General features: G+C 40.4%; 1 protein-coding gene across 1 annotated transcript; it reads left to right on the top strand.

The window, feature by feature from the left end:
* The first annotated feature begins 789 nt into the window (after positions 1 to 789).
* Positions 790 to 21,897, top strand: OSTF1 (osteoclast stimulating factor 1). Its single transcript, XM_086479359.1, has 10 exons — positions 790 to 840; positions 12,205 to 12,251; positions 12,869 to 12,919; positions 13,004 to 13,067; positions 15,831 to 15,884; positions 16,328 to 16,435; positions 16,907 to 16,956; positions 17,075 to 17,153; positions 17,632 to 17,730; positions 20,591 to 21,897. The coding sequence occupies exons 1-10, from the start codon at positions 807 to 809 to the stop codon at positions 20,647 to 20,649; spliced, it is 645 nt and encodes a 214-aa protein (XP_086335485.1). The 5' UTR covers positions 790 to 806; the 3' UTR covers positions 20,650 to 21,897.
* The last annotated feature ends 343 nt before the right edge of the window (positions 21,898 to 22,240 follow it).

Below are 22,240 nucleotides of genomic sequence, written 5' to 3'. Positions count from 1 at the left end.
CGCGCCCACCGCCACAGAGCCCCGCGCCTCTCACAACGCTGCAGCGTCTCTACCGTTAAGGTCTAACTTTAGGCGCTGCTTAAAGACACCAGGAGGGTACCCAGAAAAAATCGTCCCGGCCGACGGCCTCCCGCACAGGCTCTTACGCCTTACGGAGCTGTCTAAGGCGCTACCAGCGCCTACCAGACGGGGCGGCCCCCGCAAGCACGAAGCTCCCGTCACACGCCGGGGACTGGGCACCTCGCAACACACCGGTGCCGTCGGGTCGGGTCACGTCGTGTCGTGTCGGGTCACGCCGCGTCGCGGCCCGCCTGCTTTCAGCAGGTGCTCGCTCGCGCTCCTCGGGCCTCGCTGCCGCCAATCGCCCTTTGGCCGCCGGCCCCGCCGCTTCACGCGCCCTGCCGCTGCCCCGCCCCAGCCACGCGCCCCCATTGGCCGCCTCCTTGGGCCGCTTTCCGGTCCGCTCTCCCCACGCGCGGCGGCACCCGCGGGGGAGGCGGGGGAGGGAGAGGGGCGGGGCGGGGCGGGGCGGGGCGGGACGGAGCCGCGGCGCGCGCGGGGATTGGCAGGGTTCTGCCCGGGGCTGGCGAAGCGCCTGCGGCCGCCACCGAGGGGCGCTTCCCGTAGCACCCGCCCTGCGCTCCCTTCCTTCCTCCTCCCGGCCGCCGCCGCCCGCCGCGCACCGCTCCCGGCAGCCCGGCGAGGGCTTGCGCCGCCGCCCGCCCCGCCCAGCACCGCGGGCTCACTCGCAGGCAGCTGATCGCCGCCCCGCCGCTTCCCCGTCCGCGCTTGGGCCGGCCCCCGCCATGTCCAAGCCGCCACCTAAACCGGCCAAGCCAGGTAAGGGAGGGGCCCGACGGCCCGACCCGCCGTCCTCCGGCCGCCTCACCACCAAGTCGGTGCGGGGCGCGGAGCGGAGCAGCCCGCTGCCTGCTGACACGTGGACGGTTTGGGAGTCGGGTCTGGGCTGTCAGAGCAGGGAGCCCGGCCGGGGGCGGGGGGGAGCGGGGCAGGGCCGCCTACCTCTTCCTTTCCCCGCCCCGCCGCCATTAACTTTGGCACCGCTTGCTCGGTGTCGGCGGGGGAGGCAGTCCCTTCCGCCGCGCTTGCGCCACGCCCCCGCTGGAGCGATCGCGGAGTTGCCCTCGGTCCGCAGGCATCGTGCCTGGGAGGGATCCCGCGCCTGCTTTCGCTCGGGAGAAGGTTCGAGAGTGCGGCCGGGGACAGGCCCCCCCGGTGTCGCGGACTTGCGCGGAGCCCCCTCGCTCCGTCCGTCCTCCTCTGAGCCGCGGCCCACGGGTGGGAGCCGCGGTGCCCGTGGCGCTTGTCCTGGTGGCACGCCCAGCCAGCCGCTGCTGCGAGGGGAAGCTTGTGCAGGCTGAAACGCACAGGAAACCTTTTAACCTGTTAAGAAACTGTTGTTGAAATACTCTGAGGTTTGCCCTGTGACTGCATGGGTTAGCAACGTATTGACGCATAAAAGCGGTTTTATAATACAGTCCCATGCCACGTTCTTCTTCCGCGGCGCCCACTGCTTTCCCTTGCAGGACTCCCAGCAGGCAAACTCTCAGTGTGCCCTTTGACATTCTGGTGCAGATGTGCTCATCACCCTTTGTAGCGCATTTAGTCACTGGTGCGTAAATTTTTGCTCTTGCACCCTGTTCAGATAAATTTAGTGCAAAGTTAGCTTCAAAAAATTAATAACGGTCTGAGATTTTTCAGAAAATGTATTGAAAAAACTTTGGAAGAGGCACATTTTAAAACCTTGGAATAGAAGTGGCATCTTTCAAGTAAACACACACTCTTCTGTCAAAATTTAAGCCATTAGGGCTTTGATTTTCTAAATAAGGAATTGATCTGGAAAATGCAGTTGCTCTTTATCATGTTTGTATGTGATCTCCCAGTATGAAAGGTTAAATTCTTGCTTCAAAAGTTAAAAATTCATTGTGAATGTAGTTAAATAGATAAGACTAGTTGATGTCTCCCAAAATATGATTATCTGATCCCTAAATACATCTGAATTTCAATATTTTTCACACTTAGAATAGTATTTGAAATACTGATGGTTTTTAGAAATAATTAAATACATAACCTAATTATTTTAGCTCTATAGCTTATCAGACAAGTTTTTAATTTGAAGTCAAGTGAGTACAAACCTGGTTTAGACCATTTAAACTGTTAGACTTAACCTACCCACAGAAACAAAATCTGTTAAAGCTCCCTGAGTTTCATCCTTGGAAGAATTTCCTCTTCCCTGCAGTTTGGTCATCCTCTTTGAAAACATCTCACTTGAAGTGAAAAAGACAATGATAGAAGCGTTGCTGTTGTGGACTCTCATTGAAAACCCATAGTGAGGAAATCTGTGGGCTTCTGAAAGGGTGTGGTGTTGCTTTTAACAGCAAAATGTGTACGAAAAGTAGATTTTTCTAATGGAGTTGATAACTGTTTTCTGATTTGCAAAAAGGCGGTTCAATTTAGCTAAAGATTTTTGAGGAATTAAAAGTTCTAGCTCTACCTTACCTGAAGGAGCTGTCAGACTAACTCAGACATGTTAAGCCTAATACTAGGTGTCTGTCAGTAGTTTGCTGGGGTGCAGTTTTGTGGTGTGCTTGAGCTGATAAAATGCAGCCTGCCATCACAGGGACAGGTTCCTTACCCCCTCCACCCCCCCGCCACCCCCTTTCTATTCCATTTAGTGACATGACAAGCTGGATCGGTGCTCTGACTTTTTATGTTAGGTTATTTTTATGTCTAATGAACTTTCTGAGCTAGCTTACCGCATGAGTGCTTGACACAGCAAAAGGAAATGAGTAGAAATAAATGGCTGAAGAAGGAAGAGGAAGAGAATGAGACGTTCTTGGTAGTGACTTTCAGAGCTGATTAAGGGTAGTAAGATTAATTTTGCAAATCCCTAGTTTTTGAAGAGAAGAGGTCTTATGGAGGCTGTTGCATTAAATTTTTTCCAAGGCATTTTCAGTAGTGGACTATCTTCTAGCATACTTTAAAAAAATTTTGCAGTTTTATGTCTGGCTTTGTTCTGTCTATAGTATGTTACGCCTACAGTACTATCATTCAGTCTCTCAGGGTTATAGATGTTGAAGTGTGCTAATTAAAGACAGATAAATACAGGAACTGCATGTGGTGAAATAGTTGCCACAGCAACATAATGCTGTCTCTTTTGGTGGCTTTTAGACTACAGTTGGTGGAATGTCTTAGTGCATTTGGTCAAGCTGGATTAATTTTTCTTCACTGACTATTATCAGGTATCCAGTCAATAAACTAGGCTATAAACTGTGTCAGGGAACAGCAAACCTGGTTGCCTTGCTGCTGAATTCAAGTTCAAGATCAGTTCAAGACAGACTGAAGAGAAAACAAGGCATTGGTTGCTGTATCTTTCCTTTGTGTTCAGGAAAAAAAAAAGTACAGGCTAGATAGATAGAGATTAAAGGAGATATAGCAGGTGTCAGGGAAGTGAAAATATTTACTAAAATAAGTATTCATCCTTTCTAAAACAGTGAATGTTCACTATTCTTCACAGGGGTGCTGGACATTAAAGTTGGATAGCTAGACAGTGCTTTAAAAATGTAGGGAAAAAAGGATGTGCAAAGGGAAAAAAATTAACTAGCTATATGGCATTAAGTGTGGTTTTCTTCAGTACATGAGAGCATTTTAACTGGCAGAAGGCTCTTCTATTAATCCTGTGGCATGCAGAGCATATTAGGGTTTCAGTTACAGAGAAATGGTTTTGACATCAATGTATTTTACACAATCATCTAATATGTTTGCCAGCACTTGAGCTGGTATTTTGGGGTCTGTAGTAGCCCTTGAGTAAGAGTAAGGGGTCCTGGTTGTTTTTTGAGGCTTTAGAAGGCTTTTAATTTCTAGTGTTTTGAGATTTTTTTTTTTTTTTTTTATAATCAAGTGTTTATCTTTGCTTTTCTCTTGGGGGTCTGTATTATTGATGTTTTCTAACTGTATTTTGTATTTAGACTTGCTGTTGAAAATACAGAGGAGTGGAGTAGGAGTTGAAAATAACAGAAACTTTCTTCTCTGTCAGTGTGTTGTGGTTTAACCCCAGCCAGGAACTAAGCACTGCGCAGTCACTTGCTCACTCCTCACCACTCTCAGTGTGATGGGGAGGAGAACTGTGGAAAAAAAAAAAGTAAAACTCATGGGTTGAGATAAGAACAGTTTAATAACTATAATATAATAGTAACAATAATAATAAAACAATAATAGTAATGAAAAGGAATATAACAAAAAGAGAGAGAGAAGTAAAACCCAAGAAAAAACAAGTGGTGCACAGTGCAGTTGCTCACCACCCGCTGACCGATGCCCGCGCAGCGATCAGCCCTTCCTGGCCAACCCCCCCGTTTATGTACTGAGCAGGACGTTCTCTGCTGTGGAATATCCCTTTGGCCAGTTTGGGTCAGCTCTCCTGGCCGTGATTTCTCCCAGCTTTTTGTGTACCTCCTCGCTGGCAGAGCACTGGAAACTGAAAAACCCTTGTCTTAGGATAAGCACTACGTAGCAACAACTACAACACCAGACTAAATTCTTAGTCTGAATCCAAAACACAGCATTGTACCAGCTACTAGGAAGAAAATTAACTTTATCCCAACTGAAACCAGGATAATATCCACCGCTTATTCTATACCATTTACTTCATGCCCAGGTCCCACCCTTGCCAGTACATTCCAATTAATCACTACCACCTTTCTTATTTCTTAATACATATACACAGATGTAATTCCCGTAATCTATGGGCCATCCCTATAAGACGTCTGTTGAGTTCATTCAGTCCATGACTTTGGGCTCCATCTGTCCTAACAGTCTTTCTGGGCAGGAGGAATGGTGTAAAGTCCACTTGGTCAGCAGAATAGGATCAGGCTTTGGTGCTGTGCAGCAGGAGGGTGATGTTTGGCGCAGCAGGAGGATGGTGTGTAGTGTTGGATTGTTGCGTGCTGAAGTCAGTTCTGGTTCCATGACGACTGCACTTTGCTTGGTTTTATCAAAGTTCAAGTGATAATAATTGATAATTTTGATAATTGATAAGTGATTCTTACTGTAATACCATTGATATAGCGTATAACAATTATAGTGATGACATACAGTGTCAAGGTTATATAGCAATTAACATAGTATAATTTGATTTATTGTCTATTCTCACTTAAAATCAAATCCCCTTGAGGCACACATCGGACTTCCCCATCCTTTCGCATCACCCACCAAATGCACCCAGGTCCTTGAGCAAAAGCAGCCCCACAGATAGGTTTGCCTTTGCCTGAGGCACAATTAACCCAGACTGTATTCCCTAGTGTGTTTGTCATGTGCGCTACAGGGCCTTTATCCCTTTCTACAGTATGTAAAACTTCTGATTGGGCAGGGCTAGCTCCATTGATGGATCCTTTAATGTTTACTGACCAGTTGGCTTTAGCTGAATGTGTATCCCTGTGTTTGAAGGTCCCACCCCACATTGCTGTCAGTGTAGTCTTTAACGGTCCATTCTATTGCTCGATTTTCCTGGAGACTGGTACATGATAGGGGATGTGATATAAGGGTAGGGTTTACCCCCCTCGGTCTTTCAAAGATTCTGTTGACGTCTACGTTATCCTTTGCAAAGTTCATAGACCTCTTAAACATTCTGTGTCAGATGATGTTCTTATTTGCGGGAGTTCTTGTTAAGGCCTTTGAACGTGACAAGTTATATTGGCTTCTGCTAGTTGTCTGCTTGAACAATGCTCTCTGTCTGATTATGCATCTTTGATTAGAACCTTACGTAGTGGTATATTAATATTTTAAAGAAACCTTGCTTACTTTCATTTTCTCTAGATAGAGTAAGGTTTGTGGATCCTGGCCTAGAGTCCACACAAGATTTACATTTTATGGGGAAAGACCAGTCTGTCTTAAGGAAATTACAGTTTTAAATTATTCCGATTGAGATGAAGGGAGGCAGGAGGAAACATAATATACATAACATAAAGGGCTACTACCTTAAGTTAGGTCTGTTGACTTTGCAGCTGCTAGTAGTTGTAATAGTTAAAAATAGGATTCTGAATGTTTGGTTTGAATCACAATCAAGTTCACTTCACCTTAATTCTAAGGTAAAGTAGGAGCTGTGACAGCATTTACAGGAGCAGAAGAGCTGCACTGAGTCACATGCCTAAGGTCTTAGCAGTAGGCCTAAATTCAGCTTAGGTGATGGTGGTTTGAGTCCCTTCTGTAGTCAAAGAAAGGTTTCTGTTAGCTAGGGAGATGTGAGCTTGTGAACATGGGGAGTTACGCTGCTTTCATCAGCTCTGAGGGGAGAAGAACGTCAGAGGAACAATTAAACAGTTCCAAGTCTGATTTCAGCATGAATTTTAAACTTTCATTTCTGACCCCCCCTTCTTACTGCGAGCTGCTGGGGCCACAAACAAGCTTCCTACAAATAAAGGCATTCTGTATGTTTGCAGACATAAAATTGGTCAGAAATAGAAGATTTCAACGTCAAACTGTGCCAGTCAAAATTAATTTGTGAAATTGTGTTCACGTACATCTTCTATGAGAATATTCTTAATTCTGATTTTCTGCAAAAAAAGTGCAATTTGTTCCTTCAACTCCAGAGATACTGACTGGTGCAGTCTGTGATTGTTCCTGGGCTATCCTAGTTTGTCACCTACACTGGCACCAGTCTACCCTTTGCATTCTTTTCAACATGTCCCTAAGCAGATTTCTGGGGATTTTTTGTTTGTTTGTGTAATGCAGCCTCCCCCCTTCCTCCCCTCTGATTTGTATGCCTTAGGTTCACTTCCCCTTTCTAACGAGCACTACTTAGAAGTGGAAGACATTTCTCTAAACAGTGGGGACTCCACTTTATTCTGCCTCAGTTGGGGTTAGTCCTTAAACGCTATGTGGTACTCTGTTGTGTCTCTGTGCCAGATCCTGTGAGCAAAATGCCAAAATACAAGCAGCACTCCTGTAAAGTGTATTTCCACTACTTTTATTCCTGCTTGAAGGTCTGGGTGTAAAACACCTTATTTTCCAGTTCCTGAGAAGCCAGAAAAAATGTTTCAATCTGGCCATAATGTCCTTCTGATAAAATTGCATGTCTTCTAAGAGACATGCAGATCATAACATGAAGATCTCTTTGCTTACTAAAGCAAACTGCAAGTGTATCACAAATTATTCTGATCTGCAATTTACCTTTGATATTGTCCCCTGACCAGATGTTTGTGACTTCAAATTGCTGGTGTACACTGCCAGGTTGTGTAATTCCTTTGAAGGTTCTTAGGCCAACGTTGAAAAAACAAACACACTGTCCTTTTGCCACCACTCTTTCTGTGAGGTCAGGCAGAAGATGCCTCTCGCTTCCTTCAGAGACGCTCATCTGAATATCAAAATTCTTATTCCCAGTTACATGTTTGGGAGAACATTCTAAAACCAGTATAGGCCCTGAAACATGTAAACTGTCCTTTTTCTTCCCCACATCCCAAATCTGTTGTATATTTTGTCTTTTTGGTCCATTTGTTACAGGTGGAGATTCAAATTAGTTACTTTCAATCAAGTTGGTGCTAGTGAGAGTACCTGATTTTCAACTTTTTCTGTGCAGCCCGATGGGAGCAACGAGGAGGATGGCTGATGACAGTTAGCCCAGGATTAGTTTGAACCCTTATAGGAGGTGATAGACTTGAACTTTTGTATTTTATCCATAGCTGGCCATGGCCAATTCTGATTTTCTACACCACAGAGATTATCCCATTCTCTGTATTATAGGCACTGATAGTGCTTTGTGACACCCAGTGAGTCTGTTTATCTAAGTGCCATGATTATTTTCATAAGTAAAATAAATGTCTCTTGCACCAAGTACTCCTTTTTTTTTTTTTCTTTTTTTTTCTTTTTTTTTCTTCCATTGAAGAGGTAATGTCAATTGACAGCTAATGAAATTGCTTTCCCTCCCCTTTGGTGCTGGAAGTTCAGCCTAAGTCAAATAATCTAAATAAGTAATGCCATACAGGGATAGGTCCTTTTTTTTCCTTTTCTTTTTACTTTTTTTCTTTTTTTTTTTTTTTAACGGAGGAAAGCAAGTAAGAGGAAAGCAGAGAATACTTTGGTGGCACGTTGAGTAAAAGAGGAGATTTTAATGCTAGTGTCTGTGGTGATACAGAGAAGCTGGGGTAACAGAAGAGAAAGGAAGTGGGGAAAAAAGCGTCACTGTGAGAGAAACAGTAACTCCTTGTTGTGAAAACAGTTAGCACTTCTTTGGAAACAATTATCTGTTAATGATACTGCAATTAATTAAAAACAAACTCAAAATTGCTAGAAGGAGACAAAAAGCTCCTAGTCTTGTGAGAAAATGGTGGGTTTTTTCACTTTGTATTACAAATCACAGTAGTGATCTTGTTTCAGTTAAGTACATATCAGAAGCTGCCTTTTTAAGCTGTTGTTACTGTTTAGCACCTCAGTTTCTTTACTTTTATGCACTTAGCTGGGAGACGGTTATATTAGAAACCTGAGTTGCCTGCTTCCTTTCCTCATAAAAGCAGGAGAAGTTTGTAGAAGTTATCCAAAATAATTCGAAGGGCATAAGGTCAGCCTAACTTGTTAAAGCTGGGGGTTTTTTTTATGTTGCTGGTTAGGGAGAAACTTTTATTTGACTAATTTACCCCATTGTGTTGCTGGGGCAGGGTTTGGCAAATTGTGGCTTGGGGAGTTTGTATGCTAAGAATATTTGTATCTGTTTTGTATGTATAATAAGTTATCTTTTTTGTTTGTCAGATAGTTGTTTTGCAGATGTTTAATGCAAATTCCATGACAAGGGAAAAGACAGCCTTGTGGCTGAAGTATGGGATTAAAAAGAAGAACCATTTCAATTTGTCCCTGCGTTTAGAGCTGAAGATTTATTGTGGGACACATCATGGCACTGTGCCTCCATTCCCTTTATTTTTAAAGGGGATAATCCTCTCGTTAGTCATGCTGAGAATAAAGTCATTAATGTTTGCCTGGCACCTTGAAATCTTAAAGAGCTACATGCATCTTCTGTATTCTAGTTATTTTGTCTTCTAGAAGTACGTCATGGGGAGGTACAGTCAGTCAACTTTGAGAGGTTCAAATTAGTGCTAAGGTATTAGTTCTGCATCCTAGATGAATCTTACAACGTGATTCATAGAGGAGAGATGGTAGTAAGGGGGAGCACAGGAGGTCTTCAGGCACTTTGTAACTTTTTGCTTGTTCCAAAGAACACCCGCCAATGGAAGCTCTAAGTCTGTCTACATGCCTAGGGATGGGCATTGCTAGATAAAGGTACTTCAAGTGATTACAGGTACTCACATGCCTAATAAAATACAATTTGTGCTGGTATTTGCAGAACAGGGATTCAAGTTTAATGTGCCCTTTGCATCCTTACATTTTGTTATTTTCTATCTTCCAGACTGTTTTTTTGCATTAAAATTTGGCACAAATAATTGCCATGCCAATTGCTAAAGTCCTGTTTTAGCTTTTAAATGCAGCATCATAACCAGGCTTGATGTCTGTTTATCAAGACATGTTTAAAAAATTGGTGTCAGTAACGAGTAATGTTTAACTCCCATATAAGGTGCTGTAAAATTAACATTAACCAGACCTGCATTTCTATAGATGCAAATCTGTACTTTGTATTTCATCACAGGAAAATGTTTTAGAATGTGTTGTGCAGTGTGTGACACCAGAGCTTGACATTTGGGGAAGTAACTCTCCGTTTCAGTTGTATAGAATTAAAAAAAAACCCCACCAAAAACCAAAACCAACCCACCAAAAAACCACCCACAAAAAAGAGCAGCCATGAATTGCCTTTTGTTTAAACAACGTTATCAGCAATACTTCTGTGCGCATCAGTGTTACCATTCTTCTTTTCCTCTGCATAGGATGTGATAGCATAGAAACCTGTTGACACAGATACAGTACATTATTACAGGAAACATATATGACTCACAGAAATCTATATTTCTTGCTTTTCCCTGTCTTCTGCCATCTTTTAATTTCCCCTTTCAATATTTCTTACTCTTCCTTCTTGTTTTCCATTTCCTCCTTTTACTCACATAAAACCCTGAAAATTGGTGGGTGATGGTTAGTCATCAGAGTCATCAGTGTGCAGTACTATCTCGCATTTTTCTGTCATCTATTTAAGACAGCCAAGGAGAAGGGACAGTATTTTGTCACCCATCCTGTTTTGTCATTGCTTGTTCTTTTTTCTTTTTTCTTTTTCTTTTTTTTTTTTTTTTTCTGTTTGACTTCTCTTCAGCTGCAGTCAGACTTTTCATTCTGAAGCTCTTAGATCTAGGACACATTACTGCCTACTGTCCTTGTTCATCATTTCTGTATGGGTAATGCACAGAACAGAGGTTTCATCCTTTTTAACTGTTGCCACAGTGCAGGTATTTAGTTTCTGAGGCAATGATCTGAGAAGTGTTGGACCTTTTATGTCTAGGAAGTGGCTAGAGAGAGAGAGAACCGTTAAAGCCAAATTGAAATTCTATGGTGTTATCAAAAAGTAGATCTGGGAGGAGCATAAAGCGCAATTACAGTTTGGAAGAAAAATCATATATACAGTGTCTATATGCATTTGGTAGTCTAGAAAGTTTATAATGGATTAATTTTATGGTTATACTTTTACATACACTTAGCCCCAAAAAAGCCTGAGGCAGAGGACTACAGAAATGTTGTGCTTTGTAGTTATACCTTGGTGAATACCACTTCATAAACGTGGTATTGTGGCATGGCTTTTGCTAGGGGATATCCAGAGGTATTTGAAAACATTTTTTAATAGCCACCCCAAGACTGTGGGTGGTGCTGCAAAATGGCAGCTTATACAGTTGAGTACCATCCTCCTTTCTCAAGCCTGTCAGCATATATACATTTAGACTGACATTTCTAAAGCCCTTAAGTTAACTTTTTAAAATTATCAGTACTGTGGGCATGCTTTTGGATACTGGGGTATTGAAGGCTACATTTAGCAAAAAAATAGACAAAAAAGTTTCTAGCAGTGTTTCTTCTTTACAGAAAGGTAAAGGTTTATTCTTGAGACAGAAGGAAACCTATTCTTTTGTTACTGAGTTCTCTCCACGTAATATACTACACAAGATTTTGCATGTGCACGCTTCGTTTTATGTACTAACCTTTGGCAGTAAATTCATCAGTTTCTCTGAGCATACGGAACAGACTGGGCTAAGTGTGGTCTAAGTAATGCATTGTCCTGATGTACCAAATACTGCTTCAATCACATATAATCTATATAAACATGTAGAGTGTAGTGTAAGAACCTGAAATACAGCTACATGCTTAAGATATTTAAAAATAAACAAACCTACATCCGTAAGACTTCAGATATTTAAAAGTAAACAATACAGAACAGTTTGCATAATATATTTCTCCGTTGAGACATTATGTAAGATACACATTTCTTCTCCTGTACTCGTCTTATGCTTTCTGCTTGATGCTCTTGAAATGCACCTTTATTGGATTTTTAAAAATGTGTTTATAGGGATGCTTCTTTGGCAGTTTATGGAATTAAATTTGTACCTCTCTGCAGTAAGGCTATCTTTTCTTGGCTTGGACGCTGCTGACAGTCTCTTCAAAACTGTCTCATTAAAATAAACGCTGCCCGCTTAGTGGGATTGTAAACACTGTAGCTTATTTTAAGTATCTGAACAGAACACCATGTCGGTTGTACATTCCATAAATAGGACTTGGTGACCATTTGTCATTTTTTTTAAACGCAATGATTTCTGTGCTACTGCATTATTTTCCTAAGTAGTAACTACAGTTAAGTGTGAGAACGTGTTGGAGGCATTGGTCATTGTTTTATTTCTGTATTCTTTCCTTAATTCTGTATCATTTTACAGATCTGATATTATTAATAAGAATATATACAACATGTATGACTGAAACTACACTTTGCCTTAGAAATCGATGGCCACACTTTAGTTGACTTGCATGGTGAGCTATGAAGGCTGTGTTAGGTACACGTAAGAGGCAGCTTACATTTAGCTGTCAGTTGGCCTATTTCCTTCAGAAGCTGTGCTGCTGTGTTGAGTCTTTTCATCATGATTTTCCTTGACAGGTGCATAGCGCAGATTCATTCAGCAAGCAGCTTTAAGGAAAGGAATTTATTTGTATTTGAGGGCTGTATGTGTGTACTGTGTTTAGAAGGCATGATACTGATGCTGGGGTTTTTTTTCCCTTTTTTAGGGCAGGTTAAAGTGTTCAGGGCCCTGTATACGTTTGAGCCCAGAACGGTAAGTACATCTAGATTTTAGGCTTTTGAGAAGCTTAATTTAAGCCTTGTCTGTAATAACATTTCTTCAGTTCTGCTAGGGTTGGGTTATTAGACTTACTGTACTATGTTTTCAATAAAAAGGCCTGTTGATGAATATGAGTTCTTAATGTGATTAAAACTGCCTCATTAATAACCACTCTTCTTTTTTAAGTCCAGCATGCTTTCTTCTCTAGGATCAGTTACCTGCAATCTAAGATAAGCAGTCTAAGTGATTTTTTTTCTTTTCTTCCAAAGGCAACAAAGAAATAATTCACTGCTTTTGTTGCACAGTGCTTGGTTGGGAAGGCCACAATTGTCTTCTGTAGTTGTTAGGAAGGTCACAAATCCAAAAAATCAGCTGTAGGCATGTCAAACTACAGTATGAAAGACTGTCAGGCTGTTGTCTAATTGCTAGAGAACTTGGGTTATTGTTCTTTTGAAAGAAGAGTTGAATGTTCTCTCCTTTATCTAGATATTTGTTTTGCTTAAGTACATACATTCAGATTTTTGTTTACTCTTCCTTTTTATGTTTTTGGGTTTTTTTTGTTTGTTTGGTTTGTTTTTTCTTTGATTGTTTCTTCTTTTTTTTTTTTAAAGCCAGATGAACTATACTTTGAAGAAGGAGATATCATTTACATCTCGGACATGGTGAGTCTCAAGACATTCCATACAGACTGAATACTTCTGAGATACAGCATATCCCTTCTAAAATATTTTCCCTTTTCTCTGCAGAGTGATACAAATTGGTGGAAAGGAACTTGCAAAGGGAGAACTGGACTAATTCCAAGCAACTATGGTAAAGTCTAGAATATTTTCATTTTGTAAGATCATTCACAATCAAAGGAAATCACTAAATAAAAATAACTGATATCGTTATTTTCAAAAACTGATGTGTTAGCATTTAACAGTCCTCTACCAGAGTATTTCACGATACATTTGCACCATCAGTTACCACTGTACATCAGCAGTGGACAGGCTGTTTTATCCTTTTATAACCTAGCAACAGCTTGAGTTTGCCAGGTGTTCATGAACATATCTTGGCTATATTCCTTCAGTCTGTACGTTGCCTTTTTTTTTTAGGTAGACCTAAGGATGGACAGCTGCAGCCTTTAGTAGCTTTGAGATCAAGTCTGACACTGCGTGGGGTGGCTTCTTACATAGATAAATAATAAATACTGGAATTGTTAAGTAAACCTTCATATGGACAGGAAGCTAAAACACCGTGAGGGATTCTGTAGACCTCCTTTGATTTATTTTTTTTACCTCCAGCTAAGAAATAGGGCTGGTTTGTTTGCCATTTGTCTATTTTTAATGGCATTGTTTTCTTGGGGATTGCGCCGCATTAAGTATCCCATACCTGTTTGGACTAAATGGAAATTGCTTTTTCAGATTCAACTAAAATCACTTTGAAAAGCCATGAGTACAGACAACACAGTACAATTCTTCTAAGTCCTCCCAGGAAATGTAGGCAGAGTAGCAGCGTCACATGACAGATTGCATCCAGACTGCTATACATTAGTAACTGTGGTTGCTTCATGTTGTCCCTTCTTCACTAGAGTACATTATGATAGGAACGCTGTGATTCCTTGCCCTGACTTGTAGTTAGGTGACATACATGAATAGAAGCCTGTGGTGCAGTTATTGAGGCCGTGGCATCAAATTTCACTTCAGTTTGTGACTTCCAGACTGGTTCTACTCTTGCCGTCTGCCAGAGGTGGTCACTGTTATATACAAGAAGAATAGTTTACACATGCTTACCTACACTCAAATTTCTTTTGAAAATTGAAGTGTGTTATATTTAAAATAAAACCAACAACTTACTAATTCAGATTCTGTTCCCATTGAGATAATTTGGAAAAGTTGCTTCTAGGGTGCTTTACTGAAAAGTTATTTGAGCGACAATTTAACTTCCATTTTAGGCCAGGCAGGGCGGGACGTGTGGTGGTGGTTTCTGTCTGCACATTTGCAAAAGTTTTCATCTGTAAGCAGAACAGAAGCCTCTGCTGACCCTAAGAACAAAGAGTATTGAGAACACGTCTTCTGATTTAGACAAACTGTGCAAAATCCCCAAATGCCTGTTTCTGCTGGTTGCCACCATTAGGACTGCCTAGGTTCAATCTTAACCATTGAAATACTGTGATTTCCTGTGCTCTTCTACAACCTTTTTGCAAAAGGTGGAGACAGACCTGAAACTACTGTCTCTGGTGGGGTCTTGTGCTCCATCTGCTGGGCTTGCAGGAACACATTTGAAAAGGCCGTGAATGGAAACGCTGATGAAGACAGACTCAGTGTTATCTGCGCTAAAATTCCTTATTACTGAACTTCTGACAATTTTCTAAAGACAAAGTTATTGTGAGGCTTTTGAGACAGTGTTGTTAGTATTAATGCTTTATGCTGTGCGCAACAAGCACCGGTCAATGTGACTAGGATGTTCTGCTTGTGTAATGGCTGTCTGCTCTGGGACTGGCTTTTCCCAGTCTGCTTTAGGATTCTGTTTACTCTTTGCACAAATGTTTTTAAACTGAAATCTTTAAACCAGAATCTAGCATTTGCATTTTATTTTTCTAACAGCTAGAGAGATAAACATGTGGAATCTTGTAAATACAAGCATTATGGGAGGAATACACACCAAAGTAAGAAAAGATCTAGATAGGCCACAACAGTTTGGAGACTTTTCTTTCTGGTAACTGGTGAACATCATATTTGCCTGCATTGCATCTGATTACAGTAACTGTTTGATCTGAAGAAGAGTCTTGCACATTCTCCTTGCTTCCTGTAACAAGCCATAGTGCAAGGGCTTAGAGAGCCTACTCGTTTCAGGTTGTACACTGTCCTACTTGCCTGTACCCTTAGTAGTCACAGGGTTTTCCACCTAAAAAGAAGTTTTTAGAAAAGAGTTTCCAGGTCATGGTCCCACTTCCAACTGTTTCACAGTGCTGTTCAGTTTCGTTTTGCTGTTGCTACAGCACAGTAACAAGGAGCTGTTTGCTGCTCCTCTCTAGTAAAACTAAAGCTTGTGAGTTGAAGAAAAGGTCTACAGGAGCCTGAACTTCAATCTGTCCATCACTACATTAATTGTTTTAGCAGATTTGCAAGTTTTCCAGGGAAAATAAAAAAAAATCTCCATAGAACAAATAGGAAATCTATTGACAGTAGTATTTAGCTACTCTTCACAGACTCCTTGGAAATAACTCACTCATAACTACAGATGGCAAGCTGTAGGTTGAAAGCATGTCCACATGCAACAGCTCAAAACCATCTTAAAACTGTAGAAAGGGAAGTAACAACTGGGATGAAATACTGCCAGATTTCTGGTGGCTTGCAACCACTGATCAATTTGATGCTATTCTCTGAAGTTTTCAGAAGCTCTTCTCTGAATTGCTTTCCCATACAGAGGAAATTGAAGTGCATCTGACTAGTCCATCACTTACAAATCCCCTTTCATGTTAGAATCAAATATGTATTACTGGTGGAATAAATCAAAGTGTTATTTCCTCACAGGTGTCAAATATTTGTTCAGTTTCAGAAGTAGTTTTAATTCACTCTTGTTTCATTTCAGTGGCAGAGCAAGCTGAATCTATTGATAACCCATTGCATGAAGCTGCCAAACGTGGTAAGTGTGATTTAGGTTTTAGTTGTGTAATGCTAAAGGATGATTTGTTTGTTTTCTGCCAAAATAATAGTATGTTTAGAATGAAGATGTCCTGTCTGTTCTGGTTGTCTGGTGTCTTGAACAAGTTATCTGGTAAGTTTTGAAGCTTTCAGAAGCTGAGCTGGTTTACAGCCTGATAGAATTGCCACTCTGTGATTGTACACACAGAAGAAGCTTGGTACCATCCATTTAAACACACAGGGATCTAAAGGTCTTCTGGGAGTGGAAGAAAAGGTGTTTGGTATGACTTGGACTGGTTTTATGAATTATAGGTGTTCCTGCTAATCACTTTTTTTCCCTATAAGTTTGTAGGACTGACACCCTTCAGAAAGAACTATGTGCCTTTAATGCTTCTGTTAACTTTTAAAAGAAAAAAAATCATCGAAACTGAATTTGTCTTCCAGGCAATCTAAGCTGGTTGAGGGAGTGTTTGGATAATCGAGTTGGCGTCAACGGCTTAGACAAAGCTGGAAACACAGCTCTGTACTGGGCATGCCATGGAGGCCACAAAGGTATCAGAGTTAATTTGAAATGACTGTTCTCTGATTTTATTGATTTGCGTTTTAGACTGATTGCTAAAATGGCAGCATTAAACAATAAAGCCAGGGGGTTTTTTATGTCATTCTATTTTTTTTTAAAAGAAAAGTTAAAGCTAAAAGGGAGGTTCAGCTCCATCAGATGCTGTGTATTTTGTTCTTGCTGTTGAAGCAGACATTCTAATCAGTTTAACTGTTAGAAGCAGAGTGGGAAGAAGGACAGACCCAAAAGAAGTGTTGTATTGTTGGAGTATTCTATTCAGTAGCATTTCTTTGTGACTGATGATTGTGATTACTGCTTAGTGCAGTCTGACTGTTACAGGTTTTCATTGTGATTGGATCACTGTTTCGTTGAATCTCAAGCAAAATATATACTATGAATGCAAAAAGCCTATATTGTTTCCACCAATTTTTTCTTTTTGTTCCCCACTCCCATGTTTTCTGCAGATATTGTGGATGTTCTGTTTACCCAGGCTAACCTAGAGTTAAACCAACAGGTGGGTTAAACCAACAGATCCTTACAGTAGGGATGTGATGTTATTCATCCTTGGTACAAGCCAAAAGGGGTTTTTTTGCTGTATTTTAATCCTGTTGCTTTTCCCTCTGACTCCACAGAACAAATTGGGAGACACAGCTTTGCATGCTGCTGCATGGAAAGGTTATGCAGATATTGTAGAGATGCTTCTGGCAAAGGGTAAAGATCTTTACTAAGGTTTCAACAATCTATGTGTCAGACTAGATTCCTCTATATCCTGTTTGTTAGGCTGTATTTTTCTAAGTGTTTTCCTATAACCCAGGTACAGTCCTTAGCCAGCTTGCCTGCCTGATTTTATAAGCCTTGCAGAAAATTCTGGCAGCTGTTTGGAAAGTAGACATCTCACCTGCTCAAGATAAATTTCATCCTGCTTTGCTGACAAAATTAAGCACTTAACCCCAGAACAATAATGACATCTGCTTCCTGGAAAGCAGCCAGCAAGTTCCCAAGCCAACTGTAGCTTATGGACTAGCATTCACTGCTGTTAGTCTGCCTCAGAGCAGTCCACAGATGAGATTCCCTTGTCCATTACTGTTCTACCCATGCTGCTGAAACTCGTATTGTAATACCATTGCTCAAGAAATAGCTGTGATTCAGCTATTCATGTGATTCATGATGAAAATTTTCCATTATAAAGGAGCAAGAACAGATCTGAAGAACAATGAGAAGAAACTGGCTTTAGACATGGCAACAAATGCAGCTTGTGCTTCCCTGCTTAAGAAGAAACAGAGTGCAGGTATTTTTCCTTCTTAGATGACACTTAGTATTTTGACCAAATATCAATATGCTGATAACCATAAAACCCACTTGGGAGCTAAATGGGTTAAGAGTTGTGTTTGGAAGTGTTCGTTTAAGAGGGTTAGTTCAGCAGAGCTATGATAGAGACCTGTAGTTTATCACATTCAGTGTTGCTGACTCTGCAAAAATGCCATCTTGTGTCAGCAAGAGGCCAAATTGTTCAGATGTGGAAATAGTAAGGGAAGGAAATGGAAGACAAGCCCTTCAGAGTGGAGAGACGGAAAGAAAGCAGGGATGGAAACTACCTTAAAAGCAGTACACCACAAGGGACAGGGTATGAGAGTAAAATGATGCAGTATTTTCCCCCTTAGGCCTATCTGTTCCTCCAAACTAAGCCAAACAAACACTAACAGCCACTTCTCTTTTATTTTCTTCTTGCTAATTTTTTTAAATTTCTTTTTCCCGTGTCTCTCTGAGTGACTCTTTGATAGAGAAATAAAAAAAGAATGCTTTCAGGTATTTATCAAAATAGTCGCACTGCTTCTCACTTGCATTCATTGCTCCTCTTAGCACAGTGTCCATGTACAAAAGAGTTAAAGAGATACAAGGCTATTTTAAAAAGCTGAACAAAGACTGAATTGTTCAGTATAGCGTAATTAATGCTACCTGTAGCTTTCAGGAGGCTGAAATTAGGATGGAAACACTAGGTGAATTAATTACACATGAAATGAGAAATTACTTAAAAACACAGGCAGAGTTATAGCTTCTATCACTGGGATATGCAGTCTGGCAACTGTATTGTCACAGGGCTAGCGAGATCAGAGGGAATGCTAACCTGTGGGTGGTTAACAGTTATGGGAATTATATGGTAGCATAGGTGACTGCAGGTTTAGAAGGCCAAGAAGAGCAAATGCAGCAAAAATGTTGTCCAGCTTTTTGATAGAGGTGATATCAGGTTTTCCCAGAAAACCTTGACAAATTGTTTCCATCAGTTTTGACTCTGAAGAAGGCAGTTGTAACAAAGGGCAGAGTTTCTTCTGTTTCCGTATTTTTTTTCTAATGTTGGTTAATCCCTGTTAGGAGCACTTATTTGATCTTTGCCAGTCAATTGTAGGCACCTGGTACAGGAGTGTTCTCTGTTCGAATGTCCCCAATAATTGTGTTAATGCTTCATTTTCTGATGCCAGGTAACTTATCTTCTACTTCTGGTGCATTTTTTTCATTCCCTCTAAATTAATTTTGTTTCATGGCTGACTGATTTTTCAGCCTTAGTCACTTCATCTCTCACCAGTCTCTGGTACTCTTGCACACTACCTTGTTTGCCTTGATGTAAGAGCTGATATTCTCATTCTAACTGCAGTTTCAGTATTAGCTTCATTGTTCATTTTTCTGTCTTAATTTGACCTTTTATAATCTCTATGACACCATTGATCTGTATACTTTTCTTTTGTATTTTCTTGGTTATGTTTATTCATTTCATTCTTCTATGTCTGTTGATTCTACATTTCAGTATTTCCAGTGTCTATGACTGAAATAATTGTTCTTTTTGAGAGATTCAGTCCTATATCAGTAGTCTTCCTGTCCTCAGTTTCAAATCTGTTACTATTTAGATATGGCTTCTATCAGTCTGTCTGTAAAACATTTTGTTTTATCCAGGGAAGCTTACTTTGCCTCCACTTAAATGTTCAGTTTTGTGTTTTACGTGTATACACACAGGTATATTCAAATGTCATGATTACTGAAGTATATTCTACTAAATGAAAGTTATTAAACTCCTGTCATAGAAATGCAAAAAGACTATGTCGTTTGTGCTCCTGAACAAAGGAACAATTGTTATACAGAAGACATGGGATTTGCCTTTTCTTGAAATATGGCCACTTGAGCACAGGGCTATACAATTTATTTCTTTTCTTTCCTTTCCTCCTTTGCTGCTTCTCCTACTGAAAAAGCAAAAAAAAATAATTTTTCTCTTAGATTTCTTTTATCAAAACAGTTGAGCAGGTCAGTTTTAAATTTACTCATTTTTCTTCTACCAGAAGACTAAGATGACATGGTTATCACTTCTGTGAATTATGCCAGTCTTGTTATGTGTGCACCTGATATTTTTAATGCTTTGTTTTAATACGTTATTGCAAAGCTAAGACTGACTAGAATCTTTTGGTTCCTGGCTCTCAGTAGTACAATATAGTATGTATTATATATAATCCATATTCCTATTCCCATATATTTGAAAATCTGTAGGCAACTGATCAGCTACCACAAAAAGCTCATGCTGTTTATCTTTGTACAGTCCTGTAGGTAGATGTAGTTTTCCAGGTGCTGCTGCACTTCTGGTGAACATACTTTAATGCTCCTGTTTTCTGCTTCCTATCCTTCAAAAGCAAAAGCTTGTAAGTAGATATAAGAAAATATGTTCAGGAGAAAAACTAGGTGAGAAAAGAGGGAGGAGAGAGAATAAATGGAATGTGTTTGATTTTAAGCAGAGAATGGCAGCCAGCTAGATGGTCAGAATAAAACCATAGAGGCTCTTCCACCAACTCACCCATCCTTTCCTTTGCATTTTAAAGGTAATATATACAGAAAATAGAATTAAAGAGTTCTGGTTCTGCTGTACAGGTTCCAAGGAGCCAGAAGATGGCCTTTCAAGGTCACAAACAGACTAAATCTCGTATGTAGAAGATATGATTACTGGCTTAGCCCTACCTTTGAGATCCAGGTCTACAGCCCCATCTGTGTATCCCTAACATCTCTAAATGATAGAGGAACAGGGTTTCTCAGGTGCTGGTTTACAAGCATTGCAAATGTGATGTTTTTTCTGATTTTATCCTGGATTAAGAGAGAGCTTTGTTTCTTTCCAGGTACAGTCCGAACATTAAGTAATGCAGAGGAGTACCTCGACGATGAAGACTCTGATTAGCTTTTTTCATTCAGCCTAAAGAACTGTAGCTTGCATTGTCTATGTCATTCCCAAAACGTATCTTTACAACTGTAAAAATACCTTACTTAGAGTATGGCAGTCTTCCAATGTAGCATATAAATGAGAGGGTAAAATCATGTTTTCCAAAGGAGTTAACCTTGTGTGTGCCAGAAGTTGCCACATTTTAAATCAGAGTTCCTTTGGAATTATCTCACAGGGGAAGTGTGGCATACCTTTATTGTTCAATGGGCAGAGGACCATCTTCTAAACTCACAAGTTTCATCTCAGGCCCTCCCAGCAAGTGCCTTGCATCGCTGGAATACACTCTTCAAACTGAAAGGTCCCTCTGGGACAGCAGGACACCATTGCTAACATTCCCCAAAATCTCCCTGGACATATGTTCCTTTGTGCAGATAAGATAATACTGACAGAGTCAGTAATGGCTGATGGGCATGAATGGAGATGCTGCTATAGAGAGTGACCATCTTTTGCCCACATGGAGCCAGCAAGACAAAGTTTGATTTTAATTTTTTTTAATGCTTTTTGATTTTTCCCCCTATTCCTTCCTGTACCCTCTAAATAAGGAGTAGAATGACATGAGACGATCTGCCCCTGGATGCTTTGTCTTCTCTATTTGATATGGACCATGTGGACCCAATCCCTGAAATGTAAACTCAGGTGAAATGCTTGCTTAAGTCAGTTTTTCTTGAGAAATACACTTAATTTTGCTTTTTGAAGTGCATTATGCTGAAACTATTTGTAGTGAAAGGAAGACAATATTTTTTCTATTTATCCTGCTTAATTTTTTTTTTTACTGATCTCTTGCTTTTATTTTTTAAAAGTGTTCATATAGTTTGTCCTAAATTACCTCAAAGCTTAAGTATGTTTGAAGGAATGAGGGAAGATGTATATCGAATATACCACAGGTGTCTTTAGAAGAGATACCTGAAGCTGAATAAACATTCTTAAAATGCATTGCTTCTTCCTGTGAATTAAAGAGAGCTGAAAAACAAATTGAGCAACTTGCAAGCTTCCCTGCAGAGCTGAAAAATAAGTACTTCCTTCAGATTGCTTAAATAGCTGCAGCCAAATATTAAACCATACTGAGGGATACTTCCTTACTGTGATGGTAAGAAAATGTTACAGGCATTTGAGATACAATCTCATTTTCAGTTTTTGTTGCTAACTTTCCTATCAGCAACTTTGACAGATTCAGTCCAACAGAGCAGTCTGTGATATTTAATTAAAAAAAAAAAACAAAAAAGAAAAAAAAAAAGGAAAAAAAAAAAACCAAAAAAAACCACCAACCCTCTTGTGAAAGATTGGGGATAAAAGAAAAGCTCTTGTGAAAGATTGGGGATAAATGAAAATCACACTAAGTATTTTAGAGATTAAAAGAAGTCTAAAGCACTCTAACATCCCACTTTTAAAAATAAATTGAATGAGATTTTTGTATTTTATTATCCTGGAAAGAACTAGATACAGGTTAAATGAGCACTTACCAAAGAAGGCAGTGTTTGATTGACCAGAACTGTGTAAGGTGGCGGCATTGCACAAATAGTCATCTGCAGATGTAATTCTAAACTGTTTA

Source organism: Leptosomus discolor, chromosome Z (assembly GCF_034619465.1).
Source record: "Leptosomus discolor isolate bLepDis1 chromosome Z, bLepDis1.hap2, whole genome shotgun sequence".
NCBI lineage: Eukaryota > Metazoa > Chordata > Aves > Leptosomiformes > Leptosomidae > Leptosomus > Leptosomus discolor.
The sequence above is the reverse complement of the archived record's forward strand: the minus strand, read 5'-3'. Positions and strand labels throughout refer to the sequence as shown.

Excerpts from the sequence above, each read along its gene's own strand:
- OSTF1 (XM_086479359.1), top strand. The coding sequence starts at position 807 with ATGTCCAAGCCGCCACCTAAACCGGCCAAGCCAG. Across the intron at positions 16,436-16,906 it reads ATGCCATGGAGGCCACAAAG|ATATTGTGGATGTTCTGTTT; the intron begins GTATCAGAGTTA and ends TGTTTTCTGCAG. Across the intron at positions 16,957-17,074 it reads ACCTAGAGTTAAACCAACAG|AACAAATTGGGAGACACAGC; the intron begins GTGGGTTAAACC and ends CTGACTCCACAG.